The sequence below is a fragment of the Corvus moneduloides genome, chromosome 1 (genome assembly GCF_009650955.1).
Source record: "Corvus moneduloides isolate bCorMon1 chromosome 1, bCorMon1.pri, whole genome shotgun sequence".
Lineage (NCBI taxonomy): Eukaryota > Metazoa > Chordata > Aves > Passeriformes > Corvidae > Corvus > Corvus moneduloides.
In genome coordinates, this window is record NC_045476.1 from 24,729,063 (window position 1) to 24,753,820 (window position 24,758).

Genomic DNA, 24,758 nt, shown 5'->3' on the forward strand with positions numbered 1-24,758 from the left:
GAAAGGAGGGATGTACCCTTCTGGTTATTATCTGTAGAAATATAGCAGTATAAAATCATAAAAATAACACTTAGGAAAATGTATAAGGATGTCGTGGGGGGTGACTCATGGCAATGGGGTATCCCATGATCATTTGTGCTGGGAATTGTCACTGTTCCCCCCAATTCTTGCAGTTTGGGGAATATTGCAAGAGATGTAAGCTCAGCTGGGGGTGCTGCAGGGGTGGGGCCGAGGCTGGTTTCCTTCCATTTGGGATCAGGGGGAGTAGTTGCATGTGTTGTGGAGGGTGTGTACATGGCCTGGGATATTGTTACGTTGTGACTTGGCACTAGAATCAGATCTGCCTGCTTTCACCGCTTCTGCCAGCTGCTGGTGGTGATCCCAAGACCAATTGCTGCTCGTAAGCTTACACAAGGAGCAATTTTCCCTCTTTCCCTTTGCCCAAGACACCTAAGGAGGTTGCCGAGCTCGCGTCGGAGCACCCCCTGCTGGTCCTGGGGCAGTCAGTAAAGCCTTCTGCCTTTCCTGAGTCAACAGCGCCTCCTGCCAGCCGTGATCATAATTACACCAATGGTGAAACAGTGCTTGATGAGTGGGGGCGCTTCTGTTACTGTGTTTGTTCTGTTCTGTTATATATACATAAATAATAAAGAGCTGTTATTCTTTTTCCTACATTTTTTCTTGGAAGCTCCATAATTTCAAAGTTACAATAAGTTAGATGGATGGATTTTCCTTCCATTCCAGGAAGGTTCATGCCTTCCTTGGCTGACATTTTGCCTTGAAACCAGGACAAAGGAAAAGAAGGAAAGAGAAAGAAAAGGCAAGAGTAGAAAAATATCATCACATGTGGATCCAGTGATGAGACTTAATTTTTGGAATTTTGATGTCTGTTGGTCAAAGTGAAGGTTGCAGTCTTGATTTGTCAGGGTTGGGGGAAGCCTGGAAAACACGAAGTTTAATGGGTTAATATACACTCAGGTTCAGGTTGGAATGCCCAGGTATCTCACCTAGAGGGGGAAGTTTTACACTGTCTGAAGTAAAACTCTGGATCATGTGCAGTCCTCTGGTGGAAGGACCCAGAAATTAGTCTGGGGGCACTTTGGGGTCTTTGATCGTTTATTACACCTTCTAAGACATGACAGCTGCCTCTCACATCAGGGTACTTGAACCAGTTATGCCCTATTGGAAGGGATTAATATCTTCAGGCCTATGTGTGAATTTGAATATCCTGATACTTCTGTGGGGGCAGGGGGGAAATTTTACACCTGAGCAAGTTGTGTAAGCGAGGAAATTGGCATGATAAAAAGCACCACCCCACCTCTGCAGGATCTGCTTCTTATTGTCCTTCTTCCTTATCTGTCTCAAAACGCAGCTTGTAGCATCGGGTGGTGAGTTTGCACCCCCTCTGCATCTAAGCTGTTTCCTTGCACATGGACAGCAAAGCATCCTGCAGCTTTTGCAAATGGCACTTACAATGGCACTTACTGTATGTAAGTGGTGGTATAGTTTAACTGTGATTGCTCAGCCATCACAGCAGGTCATTTTTATAAAAGGAATTGGTGCTGATTTAGAGTTGGTAAGACTTACGCAAGCTTATTTCATGAAGCATAAGAGCATGGGTAAAACAAGTGTTTTTAAGGTTGGGATGAAATTCAAACTGAGTTTTACATGCATGTTTAGATTTTGTAATCAAGTGAAAAAGTTCCTTGTGAACTGGTGTTCAACGTCCGAAAAATGACTGACATTTTCACCTCACCAGTGTTATCTCCTCTCACTTGTTTTTCAAACCTGTGCAATTTCCATTGGTGGTCCTCCATTGTCACCATACATCCACACCTATGGCTCTGGTTAGACTTTGACTTTCCACCAAACTGCAGTTGGCAAAATCAGTCCCCTTGTGCTCCAGGAAAAGGGTTTGTGCCCAGACAGATCAAGTCATTTGTGGCATGGTCTTGGGGAGGTTAGCTCTGATGCAGAGAGGGGTCTGCTATTATGGGTGGTTTCTAGACTGCAGGGTTGGGTTCTGCTGTGCTGTGAGAGATGAGTAACAGCATGGGTTGGTGCTTGAGAACCAAGTGGCAGAGGATGCATCAGGGCTGCCCCGCAGCTGTGCCCAGTGCATGGCAACCAAGGGCAGGGACAGCATCCTGGGCCTCCCTGAGCCTCCCCAAAGGCTCTAAAGGACACTGGGTAGAGAGACAGTGGGTGAGGCTGCTGCAGATTGGGCTGGGCATGGGGGGCCCCACCACCCCCATATCTCAGTGCCATCACCCTGCAATACAGCAGTCACTGGCTTGCCTGGGGCAGGACAAAAGGGAGCATCCTCCCCTGTCCCAGTGTCAAAGCTGGACTGGGGCGAGCCAGTCTGAAAGGAAGTCCTTGAGGAGCTGGTGGAATTACTTGGAGGGCCTGAGGGAGGAAGACTGGAGAAGGCTGGATGAGGCTGCTGGAGATGAGAAGAATCACCAGTCCCTGGAGGTGTCCAAAGCTTTTTCATCCAGAGAACACTGGTGAAACCAAGGGAATGCCTTCCCAAGGAACGTTACAGAGCTCTCCATCCTCATCCCCTCTGGAATCTGGTGCAGCAGTCATAAGAAATGGGATGCAGAGATGTTGCCAGGGTTCCCAATGCTTTGGAACACCCTGCCAGGCGAGGAAAGGGTTCTTGCTCCCAAAGGTGATCAGACTGAGGGCATTTGGCCACTCTCAGAAGTCCTTGAGATGGCCCTAGGTTGACATAGAATAGAGCTTGGGCATCTCCAGGGAGGTGTGGCCAGTCTGTGGGATGATGATGAGGCAGGTCTTGCTCACATGCTGAGGAAACAGCTGGTCACTAGAGCTGAGATTAGAAAGGAATTTTCCCTCTGGGCAGATTGGCACTGGTCCTCAGGGGTTTTTGCCCTCCTCTGCAGCACTGAGAATGACTACTGGTAAGGCCTTCTCCAATCCCTTTTGGCTAGGTTGCTGCCTGCTGCTCATGCACCAGGAAGATGGTCTGTTGTGACCTGGAGCTTTGGGGAGGAACATTTTTTATCCCCTCAAGGTGAGCTAGCAAGTGTTTTCAGGTTTTTTTGCCTTCCTCCGTAGCACTGAGCACAGCCACTTGCCAGGGCTCCTTTGGGCCATTTTGACCAGGTGCCAGCAGCTCATGCTTCATGGAGGTGGCTCTCATACCCCTTGTTCTGGTTTGGCCAAACTCAGAAATATATCCTCTGAGAGAAGGCAGGCCACAACCACCCCTCCCCCACCAGGTTTGGGGAAAAAAAAAATTTCCTCAAAGGAAAGTGAAACAGATAAAAACTATTTCTTTAACAAACACACAGGAAAAGGATAATAATGCTAAATAAAAAAACCTCTCGCTCTGCTGAGAGAAACCTGGGAAAATTTCAGAGTCCTTCTGTAGATCTCTCTCTCTCCCCCTCCTTGGAGCTGGGACAGGGTGGTGGGCCCACCTCCAGGGCCAAGGCCTCAGTGGGAATTCCTCCTGATGTATTCTGATGTTGAAACACTCCAGCAGAGGAAAAAAAGAAAAAACCAAAGTCCCAGGAAAACAAAAGTTCAACTCTCCATCTCTCTCTGGAGAAAGAAAAAGGAGCTGAAAAATTGGCCAAAAGCAAACAGGGTGCTTTCCCCACTCTTGCTCTGTTGCCGCAGCTGGAAAAAAAAGTCTCTATCTCTGTGTGACCTTGAACAAGCTGCAAACTGCTTTGAAGAAGTTTTGCTCAGGTTCTCCTCCCCCCTCTCAGGCTCAGTTTAAAAGCACAGAAAGGCACAAAATTAATTTCTGGGCATGGGGCAGCGATAGGGGATACGCATCACAAAGCCACCCCAAGACACCCCTGCACAGGGGGGCTAGTTTGGAGTCATATGACTTGATGTCTACATACATATGACTACATCATAACTGGTGACTATATATAAGGGCTATATGTGATAGACAAGCCAGTATTTAAGAAACAGATGTGTTGCTGATCTGAACCAGACTAAGGCGGTTCAGTGGTGTAGCGGGTTCGGTTTGTAACCGGGCAGAAACGCCAATTTAGTGTAGTGGTTTGGTCCAAAATACTCATTACTATTTACCTTCTGTGAGATAAGAATTAGGAGAAAAGCAAAGCAGGCACCAAACTTAAAAGAATATAAAGAAGTTTATTAACAGACCTAAAAGAGGGAAAAAGAAAAAATAAAATCATACCACACCTTCAGAACTCTTCTTCTCCCCCCACTTTTCTCCCTTCTCCCACTGACAATGTAAAAAGACAACCCTTGAGATTCTCAGTCTGTTTACCACTTCTGTAATAGCCTTGTTCAGTTCATTTAGGAAGAGGAGTCTCTCTTGCCCATGCTATGGAGAAATTATCACAACGCAACAGCCGCCTGGGTTGGTTCTCTGCTCGCATCATGTGAGAGTCCCTTCCTATGACTTGCAGCTTTTCCCACAACTGCTTTCGAGGGTCCAATCTTGAGTTACTGGGGTACCATTTTAAGGTTGAGCTGTTCAGAAACAAAAGTTTCACTTCACTTCACTTTTCTCTTCACCCATCTCTGGGAGCATTTCATGTCTAAGAACAGAGGCCCTTCTCCTTCCCTGGGAGAAAAGGGTCTTCCTCATCTTCATCTCTAGGACTATCTCTGGGAGCATCTCTAGGAAGTGAGGTTTTCTCCCTTCCATTTGGAGCAAAAGTCCTCATCACTTTCATCTCTCCCTGTTCAAACTTCTCATGAAATTACAGCTGCGTCAGCATCTGCTTATCTCAGCACAGGTGCTTTTGCTCACAAGTACAAGTTGAACGCTCCACCCCCCATGCCTTCATGAAATTACAGTGGGTACTCTGATGCATCATAGCTTTACAACAGAATTTCAGCTTTAAGCATCTCCTCTTCCCTCAGGTTTTCAGCTCTTCACAGCACTAAAAGGGTTAATCTCACCTAGGCCTTGCAGCTGGAATTTCCCTCATCGATGTTGCTCACATGATCTGTGCCAGAGAGCAGGGCAGCTTCAGCTGAATCTTGGGTGCACTGGAGAGGGGGAGCTGGGCCGCTCCGTCTGAACGTAGCAGGGCTGGGGGGAGGAGGAGGGGGGAGGCGTGCAGGTAGAACAGGGCCCATCGGCTCCAGGATGGCTGTGGCCCCGGCCTGGCCTGGCCCAAGCAGGGCCTGGGCCAGGCCCGCCGGGCCCCCGTATGGGGCCCTGCAGCTACCTGTCCCAGCGCCAGAAAGACAGAGCTCTGCCCGGGGTTTGTCTATTCTTAAGCGTGGATCACAGAGGCAGTCAGAATTTAGGTGGCTTAAAAAATTGCCCATATTCAAACTGGCCAGCTGATAGGTTCTGTCAGGTAATAGAGGAGCTGTAAGCGCCCCTTTGCAAGAACATCACTTCTGGGACTATGCTTTGCTAACCCATGACAAGTGGTCTGCCTCAGATGGTGGCCAAGAAGTACAGGATGATGAGCTTATTTTTAAGAGCCTTGAGAGGGAAAGGAAGGGAAGGGAAGGGAAGGGAAGGGAAGGGAAGGGAAGGGAAGGGAAGGGAAGGGAAGGGAAGTCTCAAGGAAAGTACTGAAGTAAGGTGCTTCTACAGATTTTCACTCAGATTTCCTCATGCACTTTATTCCAGTCTGCCTCAATCAGACTGGGATATCTGGGCATCCTATCACAGCAATTGTTTATGGAGCAATATAGGAAATGGCACAAACACTTGATTTTTGTTCCGCATCCTTTCTTCTGGATGGGCAAAATAGTCTCTCTGTTGAGGACTATATTCAGTGCGGTAGCTCAAAGTGCAGCTGTGATGCAAGATTCAGGTTGTGCCCTGGGAGCGAGAAAAGGGTAGGAGCCCCAGGCAACAGGCTGTGACTGGTGCTAACCCTTTGCCTAACAACCTATGGTGCTGGCCATGCAGAGGGGTGTCCAGTCACCCAGAGACTCTGCAAGAGCCAATGAAGGATGAGAAGACTGCAGAATAAATATCAACATTGGAATGGGTTCACAGACTATAATGTTACATCCCAGTCACTCAAACCTAGGGCTAAACCAAGGTTCTTTTGCTCTGGGTAGACACAAAGGAGAAAATTACAACCAAATATTCTCAAGAGATAAAAATACACAGAAATTTACTGGCAAACTATAGAAAATTAAGGAACATTGGCAAAAGAGTAAATACTACATAACATCACTTATCACAGCATAGACAGCCCATTGAACATATTTGTAACCTATTTCATGTTATGTTCCATGAGAAGAGTGTTAGAAGAAGAAGAAAGGGAGAAAAACAGAAAGACAGGAAAGATATAGAAAAACAGACATAGCTATCAGCTCCTGGGTTCCAGTGATGTAAAGCTCCAGGATGAAGGCAGGGTTAAAGGACAATGTGCTTGCCTTGTGGTCAGGCTTCTTAAAGCCTTGGCCCATCCTGGACCTTCTTCCCAGGTGGCACTTATGGTCTCTCAGCCACTCAGGGACTAGGTTAGGCAAAACTGGGACTGTCTCCAGTGTGCATGATTGATAGACACTGTGGGGCTGAGGGGTATGGGGGGCAGGGCACTACCTCACCAGGGCAAGGTCTGAGCCACCCCCTACCACACATACCAAGCTCCCAAGATGTCTTGAAACAGATTACCTTTTCCAGCCTCTGACAGTATAAAAGCTCAAGGATTTCTTTGTTCAAGATCCCTTCCTGGAGATACCTACCTTAGGCTTTTATTGTGTTGCTGCACCATGATTAAATTACTTATTTTACTAAATTAGTAGACATCTGGGACTTTGCTATGGGAAACCTAGCATTGAGAGGGTAAGGAAAACTTGTCTGACAGTATGAGTGTGATGTATGTAGGGAGTCAAGTCAGTTCACTGGAGCCATCTGCTGCAAAGGGGCTTGAGTCTCAGTAGTCTGGGATGGTGGGAGCATGACTGGTGGGGTCAGACAGGAAAGCTTCTTTAACATCTCAGCTATGCAGGAATGTACCTGGGTCTTTGTACAGGGGAAGTATAACTAAAAAAGGGCAAGGGGTGCAATGTGAGAGAGATATAAACACTTAATGACTGTACTTCCACTCAAATGCTACAAGTTGAGGGGAACATGATGAGAAATGGAGGAGTGGGTGAAGAAGCTCACAAAGGTGGTTTTCAAGGGTATGCCAGTCAGAAGATACGCAGGCTACCACAGTTTGATAAAACTTTCAAGTGTCTAATCACCATACTATTGTTTATAAGATGTGTTTTCTAATAGAAGTGAGCTGGAAGCCATGGTAGCCTACATGGGAAGATTCCTGTTCTAAAAATCTCATAGTTTATTATTTCCATCCATGTGGCTTAGATTCACTGCACAGAAATATGACCTAGACCTGTTTTTCCAGATGTATATTTATCCTCAGGAGAAATGTGTGAGTGGGTTTGCTTTTGTCATGGTTAAGGAATGACAGCCTCCAATTCAGTGCCCCCACCGAGGTTATCCAAACCATGCGCCACTCACTTGCTCCTCCCTCCCTCCCTCTTCCCCCCCCCCCCCCCCCCCTCTTCCCCCCTCTGGTGGCTGGAGATGGGAATTGGAGGCCCAAAAGGCAAAGTCCGTGGGTTGAGATGAGAACAACTTACTGGAAACAGCAATGACACAAGAAAACAAACAGTAACAGCAACAATATCAATAAGAAAAGGGTACAAAAGAGAGAGTGGTTCACATACAAAACTGCTTACCATGGGGCTTATGACCTTACCACAGCCACACCATGCCACCCTGACCACTCCCTTCAGCTCCAGACTGGCGCAATCCAAACCAGTCCCTCCAGCTGAGAAACAACATTATCCCACTGCTCCAGCTGCCACACCTGCTTGACTAGAAGGAACCCCTTCTTCCCAGAAGAAAGTTCCTTCCCCCCACTCCTGGCAATGATGTGAGGTGGTACAGAATAACCTTCATGTCCTAGCCATATACCCTCCTACCTACTGCAAAATTTTTTCTCTGTCCTGGCTGCAACCAGGACAGCTATAAGTGTAGAAAATCAGCCTGGACACTTCGAGGTTAAAAAAATAGAAAGAAAAAAAGTCATATTCCAGAAGCCAAAAGAACTTTTCCACTTCTCTTGCTGTGGAGAATGTCTATGTATTTATATAGTTATTCTTCTGTCATCTTCTGATTCACAACTTTTCTGCTGGCCATTCTCAGGATTTTAGCAAGCAATTATAGATCAATCACAGGCTGCTGGCCACTGGGTGTTCCAAGAGGTTTATGTGTGTGTGTGTGTGTGTAGGGCCAGAGAAACAAAGCAGTTGTCCTGTTCGCCCTCTGAAGACTGGCATGGCAGAGGTTGGAAATGAGAGCAGCCTAAAGCTTGTGTGACCAGAGCCATTTGTTCTGTGAACTTGGAGAGCTGGGACATAGTCAGTTTATGGAATATATGGAGTGAAAGATCATGTAGATAAGGACTTGCTGTGATATGAGAGTCCATTATTTATACAAGGGATGTGTCCCAGCCATCCACTAATATGTGTCCAGGCAAGAATAAGTTACCTTGGATGTTTGCATATGGTATCTGTGAGAAAATGAATTGACAGAGAAGAGGTTCAATAAAGATGGGAAGGGGATATGAAGATACCTATTCTCTGAGGCAAGACTGAAAGGTCATGGTGTGCTCAGTCCACAGAAAGATGGTGGAAGGAGAAAATTCAGTTTTTCCATGACCAAATTAGAGGAGGATTAATCACCAGCAGAAACTTCCAAAAAACTTCAATTTAAAGAGATTTCTTATGCAAGAACAGGTTTATAAAAAGTGACACAAATTAAATGATAGGCCATAACTGACACTACAATCAGATTTTGGCAAGGTCTCATCATGTAAGATGGGTAAGCATGAAAAGAAATGTACTTTTATGATTGTGTTTGGTAAGCTTATAAAACATCTAATGTCATAGTCTTTTAAAGAAAAAGCTGCTGGAGTTTTCAGAGATTATATTACTGAAGTGTTTATTCAGATTGTGTATTCAATGTAAATTCATCTATGCATCTGTGTTCTCACCTTATCTAATGTATTTTTCCTCTTCTTAACACACAATTTACTAAAAGCATGAAATATATAGTTAAGTTTGTCTGCCCTTTGACTGATTAAAAAAAAGAAGTCTCCTTGAAAGAATGTCTTTACTGGTGGGTGAAAAATACCTGACATTCTTGTCACAGACTCTCAGCTGCTTAATGGCAAAACATAGATGATTTGTTATTGTCTGCTAGTGTTGATGAATCCATGTTATGAAGTGGTATGTGTCACATTGACCACTGCTGTCTACAGCCCGGGCTAGCTCCAGCGGTGTGCGGCAGGAGTGGGGAGCAGCCGGAGGCACGGAGCTTTAAAGCTGCTCCTCTGAAGCCTCAGCTCTACGCTGCAGAGCACCGGCTCCAGACACTGTAGCAGCCAGCAGGCCCCGATGAGAGGAGAGATAAAAAGTAGCGAGGGGCTTGCCGCGGGAGGTAATCCAACTTTATTCAAGGAAACGCACAGAGGACAAGCCCCGCCTGCAACACGCCCATGCCTTACAAAGGGGGGGTGAACAAGGGGAGTACACCAACCAGGGACCAATAAGCGGATGAGGAGGGAGGGACGCTGAAGGGAAGGACTCACATCTGGTCCAATGGTCTTGGTGGGTGGAGGGAGAGGGGTCACATGCCCCAATGGGGCGCGGAGGTTTAGGGGATTTCCAAGAGGGGAGGTATCCGAGGGGGCAGGATCTCGGGGGACTGACGGGGGCCATATAAGGGTAATTAGGGAGGGCTCAGGTGATGGACACCGAACCTTCGGGAGCAACAGGAGGGGTTTGAGTGATTGATAGGGAAAGAGCCAGAACAAAGGGAGGAGAACAACCATGTAGGGAGCACCGGGGGAGTGGCTTGGGTCTGGGGCAAATTAACTGGGGCAAACCACTGGGGTACAGAAAACATATGAAAATACGATAAAAACTTCGCATCACCACAGGTATGTTTCCCTTTGCATTGTACTAGGAGTTAGGTAAAGGATATTTGAAAGCTAAATAGACTAAGGTGGCATACTGGTGAAATGGATACCTTCTGCAGAAAAAGGTGGCAAACTGTAGGAAACAGTTTAATAGGGCAATCATTAAAAAAAGGAACTTGCCTGTAAGCTGGGTATATAGTGAACTTGAATATGAGTAATCTATGTTAATCAAAGAACTGATGAAGATATTTTAATAATTGCATTTTGAGGGTTTTGAACTTTCCAAGCAGTTATGATACAAGATACAACTTTTGAAAAGCAAGAAATTTGGCTAGGCCTAGTATTTTCTTGTCTACTTGGACAAGAAAGTACAGAGAGCATGTGACTGTTTTCCCATAATGGATTGATTACAGGATGATATCTCCTGCCTGTAATGGATGTCTTTCTGAAGGTAAGCAGTTACTTACAAAATACTTGCACTTTGCTATAACATTCGCTGAGATTTATTTGCTTCCAGGCTGGAAGGGAAAATAACTTCAAAATGTGCATGGTAGTAAAAAGGAAATTAGAAAATGGTGCAATGGAAGTTGGAAGGTGTCACTGATTTAGGAGAATAAAGTAAATATCCACATTTTTATGCTGATAGTCTCATCTAATCAGATGAAAATCAGCCTAGACTTCAGTCTACACGGGTAGAGCGTGGCTGGAGAATAAGCATATCTAAAGGGACAGTGGTACAAGAAATCTTGAAAAATACTAGAAATCATCTTTGGTGTGGGTTATGACTTTTCTCTCAGAAATTAATCTTCTATCTCCAGCTTTGTTATATTACTGTTAATAAACTTGAATAAATGAAGTGTTGAGAAGATTTCAGGCCATCTGGAGAAAAATTCTTACTTACATATATGTAGGATAAATATGCAGAATTTCCACAGTAAAAACTGCATCAAGTAAAATCTTCTAAGATTTTCACAATGAGCAAATGCAGAAATGCTCTTTGCTTCTAAATCCTTTCCCTTGCTTACACAGTATTGGCTCTGGACAATTCCCAGGCAAAGGTTATCTCAAATGTACCAGGAATGTTGCTAGTAATGCAGGTTTAGCATCCCCTGTATTTCTGTCCTGATTGTTCCTTTGCTGTTCTAATCGCATCTTTGCTCTGCATGGCTGTGTTCTGGATGGAAGAGCTTTACTCTATATAGGACACCATCTGATGTCATTGGAAAGTAGTGCAAACTGAAAACAAAACTATGCATCCTGGAACTGGAAAACGTTAATTTTTTTAGGGGTTAATGACACCTGTTGAGCTAGGTTCTGTGAATCTGGGAGCTGAGCTGCCAAACACAGATCCTAGGTGAAGCGCTCTTGTTGCAACAAGCTGGAGGATGGCACAAAGTTAAGACCTGTGCACCTGAAGGCCCTGGTGATCAGGGAGTGCCATCTGCCTCGGAAGTGGAGGAACTATTCTAAAGCAAATAATAGCACAGTTTAAAGACCCTTAGGAGGCCCATCTAATAGTTCACTTGATACTCCAATTAAGACATCAATACATATTATTAATTTGCCCATTCTCTGCTGCGATAGAGATACCTAGGACCCCAGAAGAGACTGGTCTGGCTGGTGATATCTCAGCCTAACCACTGCAAACTGTAGTCTCTGAGTTAAAAAGAAAACCTATCTGCTTGAGCTTTACATATTTGCTACAGCAATATTTTCTGGCATGGTTCTTGATGTCACTGGATCCAACTGTGTTGATACCACCCCCATGGAGGATGGTACTGCATCTCCTTCACCGTGCCATCACCTGAAGCAGAGATGGATTTGATGCTGGAACTATGAACTACTCTGGAGCAGCGTAACTCTGTACAGTCAGTCCAACGCCTGCATATAATGTCCCTGCAGAGCTTATTTGGTTTGGGATTGTGCTTCAGGTTACAGAGATGGACTTAATCCAAAGAAGGGTGTCTTGTAGGACTTGAGAGACCTCAGTGCCCTTGGTCTGGCCAGCCTGGCAAGTTCCCTAGACTGATACAGGCATCCAGTGTCTTAGGGCTGCCATCTGCTGGCTGATGGGAGCAAAATGAGCCAGAGATTTTTTAAAAGTCCCTCTGTTCACTAAAGTGAGTACTAGGTACTCACTTTAATCAGTAGGTAGAGATTGAAGAGCAAGTAAGAAAGCTGCAGTGACAGTGGATATGGGTCTTAAATAATGCCAAATTTAAGCTGACCACTTTAGGCCTTGACAGAAGAATTAAATTTCATCAAAGTCTTTTCTGACTTCAAAAGGTCCATTACAATTTAGTTGCCATTATCTTGCTAGGAACCTGTGAGTCTCAGTTCTGATCTTTTCCATCCTTGTATGGATTTTCTTAGCTTGGTTGGTCTTGTCTCTAGAGAGCAGCATTTTTAAAGAAAGCAAAGAATTTGCAAGGTTTCTGTGTGCACTTATGCTCTCTTCCCTATATGCCTATTAGTGTTGTTCCTCATTATTACTTTAGCTACAAAAAAACCCGCCATGGATAGTAATTACTGTCCTTGAAAACTCTCTTTTTCAGCTGTAGTTTAATATTGGGAGAATTCCACAGAGTTGTTTATGCTCTTGACTAACTGTGTACCTGTGGGGTCACAGCAATGTTGATCTATGCCAATATCAATCTGAGGCAGAAAAAAAGCAGTATTTGTACAGAATTGTTTTTATCCTGGGTGACACCTATATGTGGTTTCAAAGGTCAGAGGATTCCTTTGCACAGGAATTTAATTTAATTTGCTATTAAATCAACCTCTGGGCTTCCAAAATTACCGGAACATTTAATTTATATAGGTGCAATAGTCTTACTTTTTTCTTACCATACTCGTTAATGCAACTGATGTTACTGTGAACAGTCTTTTCTCCTATTCTCATGGGAAATGCAAAATGTTACTGTATTCCATATCTATCTGTGCCCAAAAATTGTTAGTCTCTTTAAGAGCCTGCAGCCAGAAAATGGAACAAGGATGGGGGGGTGAGGGTGTTGCCATGGTCACTTTTCAAGACTGAGCGTGGAAGCACAGAGCCACCTCTGTCTCCCAGCAGTGTTTGCTGATGGCAGAGGTTCTGCTTTGGAACAGGTTGCTTTGGGCTGGCAATAGTAGTGATGCCTTAAGAGGCCTCCTAGACACAGAGACTGGACAGGAGTAAAAGAATAAAATAGGTATTTATTTGAAAGGCCTTCAAAGGTACACCCTGGGAGCCACAGGCTATTGCCAAAAATGGACCCCAAGATGGATGACAGGTCATGAGTTCTTCACACCTTTATAGGTTTGGTTCATTTGCATATCAGGGTTAATTCTCCAATTAAAGCTGCAGCTCAATGATGTAATTTCCCCTCCACTTTCCCCCCTTAGAAGCTCTTTGGATTATACTTTTTGTGCCTAGGACGGTCTGGGTGACCTTTTAGAGCAGGCCTGGAGAGGCTTTGTTATGTCTACCTAGCATAAGTGAGCAGAAACTAGCAAGTTACAAGAAACCTCAGAGTTACACTCTAAGCAGTACAGAATCAGGAAAATATAAAAGTTAAAACCTAGGCATCAGTAGCCACCTGGAAAAACTGCATTTCACAATCAAAAACTGTTTCAGAGTGAACTTTGCAATATCTATGAGCAGCATGAAGCTTGAGCCGGTACCTGGGGCTGGACCTACCCACGTCGGCGCCTGGAGACTGGTTCTTCCCCCTGACACACGCACAGCATGGAGGACAGTAGCACCAACACTGGTGGAGTCCAGTGGGTGGCAGCAGGAAGTGCCGGGCAGCAGAGCTGACCCCACACACGCTGGCAATTCCCATCTGACACTAGAACTGCTTTGTAAACTCTACCTTCATTGGAGGGGTCTTTTTGTCCGTCATCTTTTTTTCCCCTTTGTCTCCCAGACTGTACAGTTGATCAGGGTGCTGTTTTCCCTTTGTCTTTCAAGCCACACAGGAGTCTTGGAAGGAGGGGTTACCCCACCATTCATTTCTGTGGGTTTGTGAAATTTAATGGTTTTGTATCTAGTGATTATTTACTGTTATTTTCTGGCTATTTCTGTTTTGCTTGTTAGTAAACTTATTTTTTCACTTGTATCTACTCATATTAATTTCTTAATGGTAGAAACAGATTGGTTGAAACTAAAGGGAGTAATTTTAGAGTGTTCACCTCTTTAAATTGTCTTAAACCAAGACACCTATATATGCATAAAAATTCATATTATCATTAATCTTAATGTAACATTAATATTTGAAGCTTTTTTTCCTCTGTATTTTCTTCTTTCAGTTGCAAATGAGACAGGTGACAAACATCCACGACCACTTTTACAATTTGCCCGTAAGTAGTCTTTTTAATTTTAACCAGTTGATTTCTATACCTACTGTAAAAATAAAAACATTTAGTAATTATTTTAATCTCATATTGTGTCTGTCCTATATTATGTGTCATTTACAGTACTAAACTGAGGATACATAATACTTGATTGAAAAAGTCACCTACAGAAATTCAATTTTACTGAACAGAGTTGATCCAAATTTAAATGAATGGAAGGCTTTGTGGCCTTACTATTATTTCAAGCATAAAAAGTTATAAACGTCTCAAAGCCATTGAAGTTCACTACAGTGCTTACAAAGAGCTTTGTGTCAAATCTTAGAAATAACCTATGAAAAATGTTATTAAACCTTACTAGTATCTCCTTTATCACTTTACTTCACACAAAAAGATTAAAAACTGAAGGTATGGCTTGGGATTTGGAATAACTGACCCAAATTTGAATAAAAACGAGGGATGTATTTGGTAATGTAACACCAACTGACCGTGACTGTGACCATATGAATTATTAGAAACATATGATAGAATATGTAGAAATGAGAATAAAGATAGGACATTCCAATCATAATATATGCAGTTTCATGGTGACTTGTGATCACTTAGCAGGGAAAACCCCTTTTTTCATTATTGAAAGGAGGATTTGTCATCATCATGGGCAGTGCAGCTGAAAACATTAAAATAATTTACGTCTATGGTGCAGTATTTTGCACAGCCAGAGGATGCCATTCTGAGCCTCCAGCTCGGCTATAATCATCTTTCACAGGATACAATAAAATGAGGGGGAAGCATTTTTGCAAATGTTTAAAGTTATTCACAAGGATTTGAAATTAAAGTTGTTGAGGTCTACACCTAGTGCAGGTAGCTTGGTGGGCAGCTGTAGTGCAAGCTGCTGGTTGTGCTCTGGATGGCAGGAAATAGCAGGAGCCCCAGACAATAAGCCATGACCTGGCACAAAACATTTGCACAACAAAGGGCATGGGGACTTGGCACTAGCCAGGTGATTGGCCACAAAGAGATGTGCGGGAGCTCAGCAGAAAGTCTCCAGAGGATCGAGCACATAGACTGTAAAGGTATAAAAGCCCAGAGATTGCTTGGTTCAGGATCCCTCCTCCTCATCACCCAGCTCAAGCTGGTTTTGTGTGTCTGTACCAAACCAAATTCTTTTAAAGGTCCACATGTCTGACACTGCTATGGGAAACCTGTGTCCAACCAGATAAAGAAATCTTGTCTAACTGCACGAAAATGGTATGTGTAGGGAGTCAAGCAGGGCAGCTGTCAGTTTATTGGAGCTGGCTGCTGTGAGGGGCCTTTGATCCCAGCAGTGAAAGTTTCGGGTGGTGGGAGTATGACTGCCAGAGTGAATCCTGGATGGTCAGACAGGAAAATTTCCTTGCAAACACTCCGGGATGTTTTGTGGGTTTGGCTGAACTTGGTTCAGAGAGAAAAGTCTGAGTTGTTTATACTTAAGAAAAACTGGCAAAACCAAATACCATCAACAAAACAACCCAACTTCTTCTAGGAATGCTTTGTGCCAGTAAGATCTCATAAACATTTTACAAGATTATGTGCAAAACTTTTCAAAATAGTGAGCTGTAGACAGTGTTTTAATATACAGTGATTCCTTCAAGAGTCTAGTCTAAGAGTTTATTTGACTTTTCTTTTGGGTTCTTAAAGGATTTTCTTCTTTCACAACTAACAAATAAACAATTGGTATGCAGATGAAACATTTCTGGAGAGCCCACAAAACACTAGTTAAAGTGTTTTTTCACTTTGTTCTGTTGCTACTCTGTGCACATGGAGCCTCTTCAAAATGGAGGATTCAGGGAAACCTGCTTGTAGAGGCACACTCATCTTCAAAATATGTGGTATTTGTGTCTTAACTTTTTGTGTGGATTCAGATTTAGATCTAATTATCTGTGAATTGATTGTTGGGATGTAAACTTAAAACACTATGTCAAGACCAGGTTTTTCAGAAGGTGCACATCAGCTGAAACAACATATTTTTTGTATGAGATTTTCTGTGAGCTAGTACTTGTTTATAACAATATCTTATGTATCCTTTTAGAAAATATTTATAAAAGCACATTTTTCTACATGTACATTTATATTAGGTAAGAGAATAATAAACATGCAAATAATATTTGAAGACTTCCTCCAGAAAAAGGAGAATCATTGTAGTTGCTCTCAGGGAGATTTGATTAGTTCTATTCCTAAATGCAGGGTATCACCTGTGACCCAATTTAATAGCATGGTCACAGCAGCAGGAAACCTTTTCACTTTTCAAAATAGTGTTACGTATATTAACTTGGGAGACACTGTTTTATTTTCTTCTAGAGGGAGGAGCAAATAATATGCCAAGAGTACGGCCAGGACACTGTGGTTCTATTGCCTAATGCTTTGTATTGCTCCTTCCATGAAAAGGAAAGGAAAATACTCTTGCTCTTAGAAGAATTTAAGGAAAGAATTAGAATTACAAGAAAAAATGGGAAAAAATTCTATAAGAAAATGCTTTAAATTTCTGTTGTGGTTTTCAAGAGGTAAAGCTATTGGATCTGCAGTGAATTTTGGCACTTACTGCAGTGCAATTAAGATGTAACATTATTGGTTGTTGGACAATATGCAGATGACTTCTTAGTAGCAAATAGGGGTGAGAATGTTTGTATACTAGATGCTATACCTTTATATATTGCCCTAGCAAAGGGACAGCCTGCACCTCTAACTTCAGCTCTCAAAATAAAGTTACAGTATTGCATCTTTATTTTGTAAAGGGACAATGAATAAGAGACTGTCGCGTTGAACTGTGGGGAACTGCGAGGAGTTCTTTTAAAAATAGATGGTCAAGAACGAAATTAAGTCAAATGAGACAAACATTTTATCTGAGAACCGTTATTGGTAACGAAAAAGAAAAGGAAAAACGAGTTGCCCAAACGAAAGAGGGCTGGAAAGGACAGAAAAGAAGGAAGGAAAATGGAAAAGGGGGGGGGGGGGGGGGGGGTGGGGAGAGCGGAGAGAGAGAGAGGACACAGAGAGGAAAAGAGGGTGTTACTACCGGCAAGTCAGGGAAGTGCCTTTGGGGAGTGTGCACGCTGCCTGCCCATCGACGGGCTGAGTCTTCATGAGGCTGCGCGGCTCTCGAAGAGGCGCGGCTTCACAGGCGCGGCTCCTGCGGTGACGGCGCCTGACGTGCTGTGAGTAGGCTCTCTTATCGGTGGTCCAGGACCCTGGACAGGGTCACAGTCAGGATCGCCGCGACCGGCTGGATCAGGGCGGCAGGGTGGGCTGGATCAGCGCGGCAGGGTTGGATGCAGGCAGCCCAGGCAAGGACGCGGGGGGGGAAGCGGCAGGGCGGCGGTCAGGGACAAAGGGAGGCAGGACAGGCGCGAGGGCGAGCAAGAGCCAGCGAGGGCAGGAGAGCCAAAAGGCAGGCTGGGGCCAGGGGCAGAGAGGGAGGGAAGGAGCAAGCGAAGCAACAAACGCCAATGAACAGCAGCGAGCCCCTCACGCAGTTAGTTTTTATATCCACTGCCCCTGCGCCCCAGTCCGCCCGTTGACAGGAGACCACTGGTCCAATCCAACCTTTCTTTGCTGTCCATTGGTGGAGACCTTCCGCGACCTGATTGGAGAAGCCCCTTTGTAGTGTCTCCCACTGACTGCCTAATCTGAGGTATTCCCAGGAGAAGTCTTCACACAGACGAGGCTTCCCTCACTCCTGGCTGCTTCCTGCAAGTGGCAGGTGTACATTCCCTTCCCCCACATACCTCTGACAAAATGGAAAAACCAGGGTTCAGACAAACTAAATTGGCTAAATCAAAACTAAATTGCCTCCTCACACAGACCCAGAAAGAATAGAGGCCATAATTAAACTCCCATGTCTGGTTGTGAAAAAGCAGGCATGAGAATTTCTTGGAGCTGTAGGACTTTGTTGGCTGTGAATTCCTGCATTAGGAGAATTGATTAAGTCTCTGAGACAACCAACAGTGAAGAGTTAGAGCCTATTGCATGGGGCCCAGTGAGAACTTCTAAAGCAATGAAAAGAGCTTTGGAACTTTGGCATCTGCTTCAGCTCTTGGGCTCCCAGATTGTATCAAACCCCTTTAATCTATAAGTACATGAATGTGAGGTATAGCCAGTGGACCTCACCATAAGCCAGTTGTATATTATTTAGTTCAGCTAGATCCAGTTGCAGTGGGATCACCAGCTTATACCAAATCAGTGGCAGAAACAGCAACAGTATTGGAGAAGAGCTGCCCCCATATCCTGAATTATTCTATGATAGTCCATGTCCCAGGTAAGCTGATTGAGGGATCCTATTAGTTCTCAGTTGCTTCAGGTTTTTGGCATACCATCCCATTGCTCATCACTGGCAAGCCTGGTATTTTCCCTTTCACCCTTCCAAGCTTGTTTAAAGCTCTGTCAACGAGACCTACTAGCTCCTGTGCTAGAACTCTTCTTCCCTTCTGAGAAAGGTGCATCCCATCAGGTGGCAGTAGACCAGGTGTTGAATAGATCATCCCACAGTCAAAAAACCCCAAATTTTTCCAGTTACACTAGGCTCAGAACCACACATTGACCTGATGCATTCTTATCAATGTTATTCCTTACCAGAAGGATCAAGGAAATCACTACCTGTGCTCTTAATTCCTCAACTAATCATCCCAAGGTATTGAAGTCTCTTTTCATTGCCCTTAGGCTTGTCTTTGTTATTTCATTGCTGCTGGCTTGAACAACCAATAATGGATAGTAATCAGAGGATCTTACTACACTGGGAAGTTTTCCAGTAATGTCCCTTATCCTTGCCTGCTGAGAGACAGCAGACATCCCTGTGAGTTGGATCCAGTCTGCATACCAGGCCCTCTGTTCTCCTTAGAAAGGAGTCTTCTGTTACAACTACCCTTCTTTTCCTCTTATTTGGGTTCTAATTTGGATTTTCTAGATAATACCTTATTTAAAACTTCCATTCTGGGCTGTACATTATGTATCTGGTTTTCAGGTGGTGTGGGCTGATACCACACCACTACTAAGATGGTGAAGAGTCCAGAGGGGAAGCCATAGGAGGAGCAGCTAAGGTACCTTGGCTTGTTCAGCCTAGAAGAAGGAGGGGAGATCTCATAGTTGTCTACAGCTTTCTCACAACACAAAGCAGAGGGGCAAGCACTGATCTCTTCTCTCTGGTTACCAGTGACAGGACCTGAGGGAATGGTATGAGGTGGAGGTTTAGGTTAGCTGTCAGGAAAAGGTTTTTCACCCAGAGGGTGGTTGGGCACTGGAACAAGCTCCCCAGGGAAGTGGTCATAGCACCAAGCCTGCCAGAGTTCAAGAATGCTCTCAGACACTTGGTGTGATCCTTGGGACTGTCCTGTGCAGGGCCAGGAGTTGGACTTTGATGATCCAAGTGGGTCCTTTCCAACTCAGGAAATTCTATTATATCATTGTGCATACTTTCTCTGCTCTTCAAACCCTTTCTTCATACATAAAACATACTGAATCAAGTGATCATCTCTACCCAATAAGTTGGTCTTATCTGGTATATCAGTTTCTGGCATAGCTTTTGGTACTGTCTCTCATAGGAGCCTTCTCGACAAAATGTCCACCATATAGCTGGATAATCATGTTACACAATGGATGAGAAACTGACTCACAGGTCAGACACAAAGAGTTATAGGGAAGGGGGTAGCATCAGACTAATGGCCTCTCTCTAGTGGGGTTTTGCAGGGCTCAATCCCCAGCCCAGTTCTCTTCATTAAGGACTTGGATGCAGGACTTAAGGGAATATTAAGTAAATTTGCTGATGACCCTGAACTGGGAGGAGCTATTGACTGCCTTGTGGGCAGAGAGGCCCTGCAGAGAGACCTCGACAAATTAAAGAGCTGAGTAATCAGCAACCATATGAAGTTTAACCAGTCAAGTGCTGGATTCTGCACCTGGGACATGGTGTAAGGCCCCCAAAAGTGGCTTGATGAGCCACTTAAAAGGGCTTACTTTTTTTTGAGTACTCAGAGTTAGATGTGTGGGAGATGTACCAACAAGGTATTCTTAAGAGGTCAAAACAACACAAAAACTTCACTGGCAACTTCAGAAAATGAGAGAACTTTGGCAAAAGTCTAGAGCAGCATTCAATCTACATAAAACATTTTACCAAGCAGTAACTTAGCCCATTCAACTTAGCAAACTACAAGCCTATCTGATTTTAATGTACTAAAATCTCTGAGAACAGGGAATTAGAAGAAGAAAGAGAGAGAGAGAAAAGATATAGAAAAGAACAAATATAGCTACCAGTACTCGTTCCAGCAGTGTTCCACTGAGAGAAATTCCAAGAGGAGGTAGGATCAAGTCATGTGCTTGCCTGAAGTCCTGGGTTAAGTACCCCTTGGCTTTCCTGGGCCCTTCCCCGAGGTGGGGCTTCTGGTCATCTGGCAACTCTGGGTCTAGACTGGGGCTCCAGGGGCAGGTTGCAGCACATTGCCTCCAGAGTTCTAGGTATTGGCAACCACTGTGGGTCTGGAACACAGGTCCAGAGGAGTCAGGTGTGTGGAGCAGAGCTCCACAGGGCATCACCTCATCAAAGCAACGCCCAACCTTCCCCTTCCTCGACACACGCCTGAAATGTTTTGAGCCCATAGTCTGTGGATGCTAAAAGGCAGGAGCAGAGAAATTTTCCAGCTCTGTAGTTTGTGAAGTTTTTCCTTTCTCATGCTTTAGCTGAGAAACAGAGAAATCTAGCTTCTCACAGCTTCTCTGTGAGAGCTTTCATTCTCATGAGAACTGGATGGATAACATTTGTAAGAATGTAAACCATTTGCACTTGCAAGTTGTTGTGGAAACTGTAGAATTGTTTTCAGTCTTGTGAGAATAATATTTGGAAATGGGTGTCTTACTGCTCAGCTTGTCACCTTGAGAGGTGGTGAGTGAATAAGCCAATCATGTAATTTCTTTATTGCGAACTACACCATAAAAGAGGAGAAATTCATTAAATGAGATCTTAGCTCTGCTTTGGCCATATCTTTTAACCTGGACCTATGTCACGATTCGCCATTCTCTGGGGATAACGGTGACAGCAGTCCTTCCAGCCTCTCACACATGGCAACAGTGGTTGTGTGTATACACTGGGGAATGACAGTCTGGAGAGCAGTGCTGCGGAAAGGGACCTTGGAAGATGGCGAGTTGACTATGAGTCAACACTGTGCTTTAGAGGGCAGGAGGGCCAACAGTGTCCTGGGGTGCATTAAGCGCAGAATTGCCAGCCATTCAAAGGAAGTGGTTGTCCTGCTCTACTGTGCTCTGGTGAGGCCTCAGTACTGTGTGCAGTTTTGGGAACCACAATATAAAAAAGACACTAAGGTATCAGAGAGGTCCACAAGAATGGTGAAAAGTCTGGAGAGAAAGCCTTATGGGAAGCAACTGAGATCACTTGGTTTGTTCACCCTAGAGAAGAGGAAACAGAGGAGAGACCTCATTGTAGTCTTCAACATCCTTGCGAAGGAAGTGGAGGGGCAGGTAGTGATCTCTTCACCCTCATGACCAGTGACAGGACTTCAGGAAATGGCATGAAGCTGAGTCCGGGGAGATTTAGGTTAGATATCAGGTAAAGGTTTTTGACCCAGAGGATGGTTGGGCACTGGGATAGGCTCCCTCGGAAAGTGGTCACAGCCCCAAGCCTGTCTGAGTTCAAGAAGCATTTGAACAATACTCTAAGGCACATGATATGATCCTTGGGACTGTCCTGTACAGGGCCAGGAATTGGACTCAATAATCCTGATGGGTGCCTGACAACTCAGGATATTCTATGATTCTAAATGGCCCTTCTGTTTTAGGGTGTTCCTATTTTGCTGTTAAAATTTTAGTTTAGGAGAATTGGATACACCATTCTCACATCAAATGAGTAGTGAATAACCAACCAGCTGGGCAATAATTGACTTCTGAGAATCCTTTTCTGTACTGGTAATTATTTAAGCATTTGTGCACAAGAATCAATAATCTTGTACTCTCCCCTATGACAATCATCTTAGCCTTAATTCTGCTGTGTTTGTTACTTGTGATAATGTGGTATGTAAGGGTAGTGGTTAAATGTCTTGAAAGGTTTTTCTTTTTCCTTTTAATGAATTAGCAGGTATGCTTAATTAAAAGGAAGTGAAGACTGTTGAGGATTATACCTAGTGCAGGTAGTGGGGCATGCAATTTACAGCTTGTGCCATGGGTGTGGGGAAAAAGAGAGCCCCAGGCATCAAGAAGTGACCTGGTGCAGACCATTTGCATAAAAATGGGCATGGGGACCTGGGCCATAGTCCAGTGAGGGGAGGAGGGTCAGAGTGGCTGGTCACCCAGAGACTCTTGCAGAAGCCAATGAAGGATGAGAACCTCAGAATAAATATCAGCGTTGAAGTGGATGGACTGTAAGGGTATAAAAGCCCACAGATTTCTTTCTTGGGATACTTCCTTGGAGGCACCCAGCTTCAGCTGTCATAATGTTGAGCACCATGGGAGCCAGATGTGCTATGGGAAACCTTGGGACAAGCTGGTGAGGGAAATCGTTTCTGACTGATTGTGATGTATGTAGTGAATCAAGTGGGGTGCTGTCAATTCACAGGAGCTGTCCTCTGCAAAGGGGCTTCAGTCCCAACAATGAAAGTCTTGGATGGTTGGAGTGTGAGTGGCTCCTGGATGGTTAGGCAGAAAAGTTTCCTAAACAGTTGTCTAAAGAACAGAAACAGCCATAACATTACAGGCCCTTGAATAATAAAATTGTATTGATGTTGCATTTATTTCTGCTGTTGTTGTGTAGTCATTACTTGGCTTTGGACTACCTGGTGTGAAAAGTTTTATTTCTAGCTGTTGTAGCACAGGGCTCGGCACAGAATCTCAAGGCTACCTGTAACTCTGGATAAATATAGTTCTTGCACATTAGGTAGCTGCTGACATTTAACAGGAAAGAAGAGTATGGAGTTTTCCTGATTACCTGGGAAACATCCTTGCGGTCTGAAAATAATTATGGAATGGAGAAAGTAAATGAGGATTATTGCTGATCTTCTGTCTTTGTACCATTTAGACCATGTGAAAATAAGATATTTAAGACAATCAGCAAAAAAATACTGCTGGCTCCTGTACATAGCAGCAGATATTGCTGCTTCTGACAGGATAGGTTTTTTGTGTTTTATTCTCATGAGGCATGGGATAACAGGTCTTCTGGTTGGTTTTGTCTTGTGTATTTAGTGTGTGTTGCCTCAAAAAGTAATCCTTAATCCATGTATTAGGTCCACTGGATAAATGATCTGAAAGCTGGGAAAATACTAGAAAATTTTACCTGTATAGTCCCTAATTAAAATCAGTTGCTAATTTCAGAGATACCCATTTCTCAGATTTTTAAAAGATTTTGTGTATTGCTACAAAGTCCTTGGAGAAAGACTACTAGCAGAGTTGGTTTGTATTCCTATTTTGGAACATGGTAAGATTAATATGTGCTGCACCTCTGTTGTGGGAAGTCTGAAATAATAATCAGAATTTCATTACTTAGCTGTTCTTATTTGGGTCTGCTAGCTCAGTCATGTATCATTCTATGATACTTGAAAATTAGACTATGACAGAGGTGTTCATTATGGTAGTACTGCTGGGATTTTCAGAAGTGTCTGATTTATTCAGAAACTCTTTAGAAATATTTGAAAATGTGAAACAGACTCTTTACAAAATTTAAGTTACGTAATTCTCGTGAGGCAGGGAGGACATCTGACTGAAGGATGCTACTCGTGCCTGTGAGAAGCTGAAGGTTTGACAGAAAAGAATTGTATTTTCAGGTACTAATCCTGCAGTGATCTCTTTTATCTATAGTTTAACCACTATTAATTATAGTCTAAAGAATGTCAATGATGAGTATTGTATTGATTTGGTACTTTGTTTTTGAGCCAGTTCTTTGGCTAAAGAGCCACACCAACACATACTAAGCTACAACCTAAATGTGATACGGAGAGGATGTTTTTTATTGAGGTGTGAAAGCTTCATGTTCTGTAATAAAATATTTTTATGGGAAGCATTACTGTTTTGCATTTGGAATGACCCGAATGTTTGTGCTTCTTTCCACTTCAAACTTTTTTTCAGGTTTTCAGGCTTATTCCCAAACTGTGGTCATGCAAAGGTAAAATGATAGAGGACCACCTTTTTTTTTCAGAATTCTGACACACTGGGCAATAAGCCTATGAATTTATTTTCCTTGTCACTCTTGATTTTTCAGGGTCTAAATCACAAAACTGCTTGTGGAGCACCATTATCGGTGGGCTGACTGGCAACCTCAAGGAAAGGCGAAAGCTGGCCATTATCAATGACCCTAGACCTCCTGAAGAAATTTTAGCAGATGAACTACCACCAGTGGACAGTCCTGAGGCACTGGTGAAAACATCTTTCAGGTCTGACCAATATGGGTTTACTTAGTTTATATTTGAGAGTATGTCTTTTTAAGATTAAATCTGCAGTGTGGGTTTGGTGGCAGAAATTGATACTGAA

At 43.8% G+C, this 24,758-nt stretch overlaps 1 protein-coding gene across 5 annotated transcripts in view; it reads left to right on the top strand.

The window, feature by feature from the left end:
* Positions 1-24,758, top strand: part of PDE1C (phosphodiesterase 1C) — a 367,759-nt gene that overhangs the window by 39,155 nt on the left and 303,846 nt on the right. For 4 of the 5 annotated variants that reach the window (XM_032102433.1, XM_032102397.1, XM_032102379.1 and 1 more), the window contains exons 2-3: positions 14,226-14,276; positions 24,490-24,661. Coding sequence is in view for 4 of the 5 variants with exons in the window: in XM_032102397.1 (XP_031958288.1) it covers positions 14,226-14,276; positions 24,490-24,661 (223 nt within the window). In the remaining variant the exon portion in view is untranslated. Of the gene's footprint in view, positions 1-9,732; positions 9,957-10,348; positions 10,387-14,225; positions 14,277-24,489; positions 24,662-24,758 lie in introns of those variants that run through there. The other variant, XM_032102389.1, reaches the window with a different exon arrangement.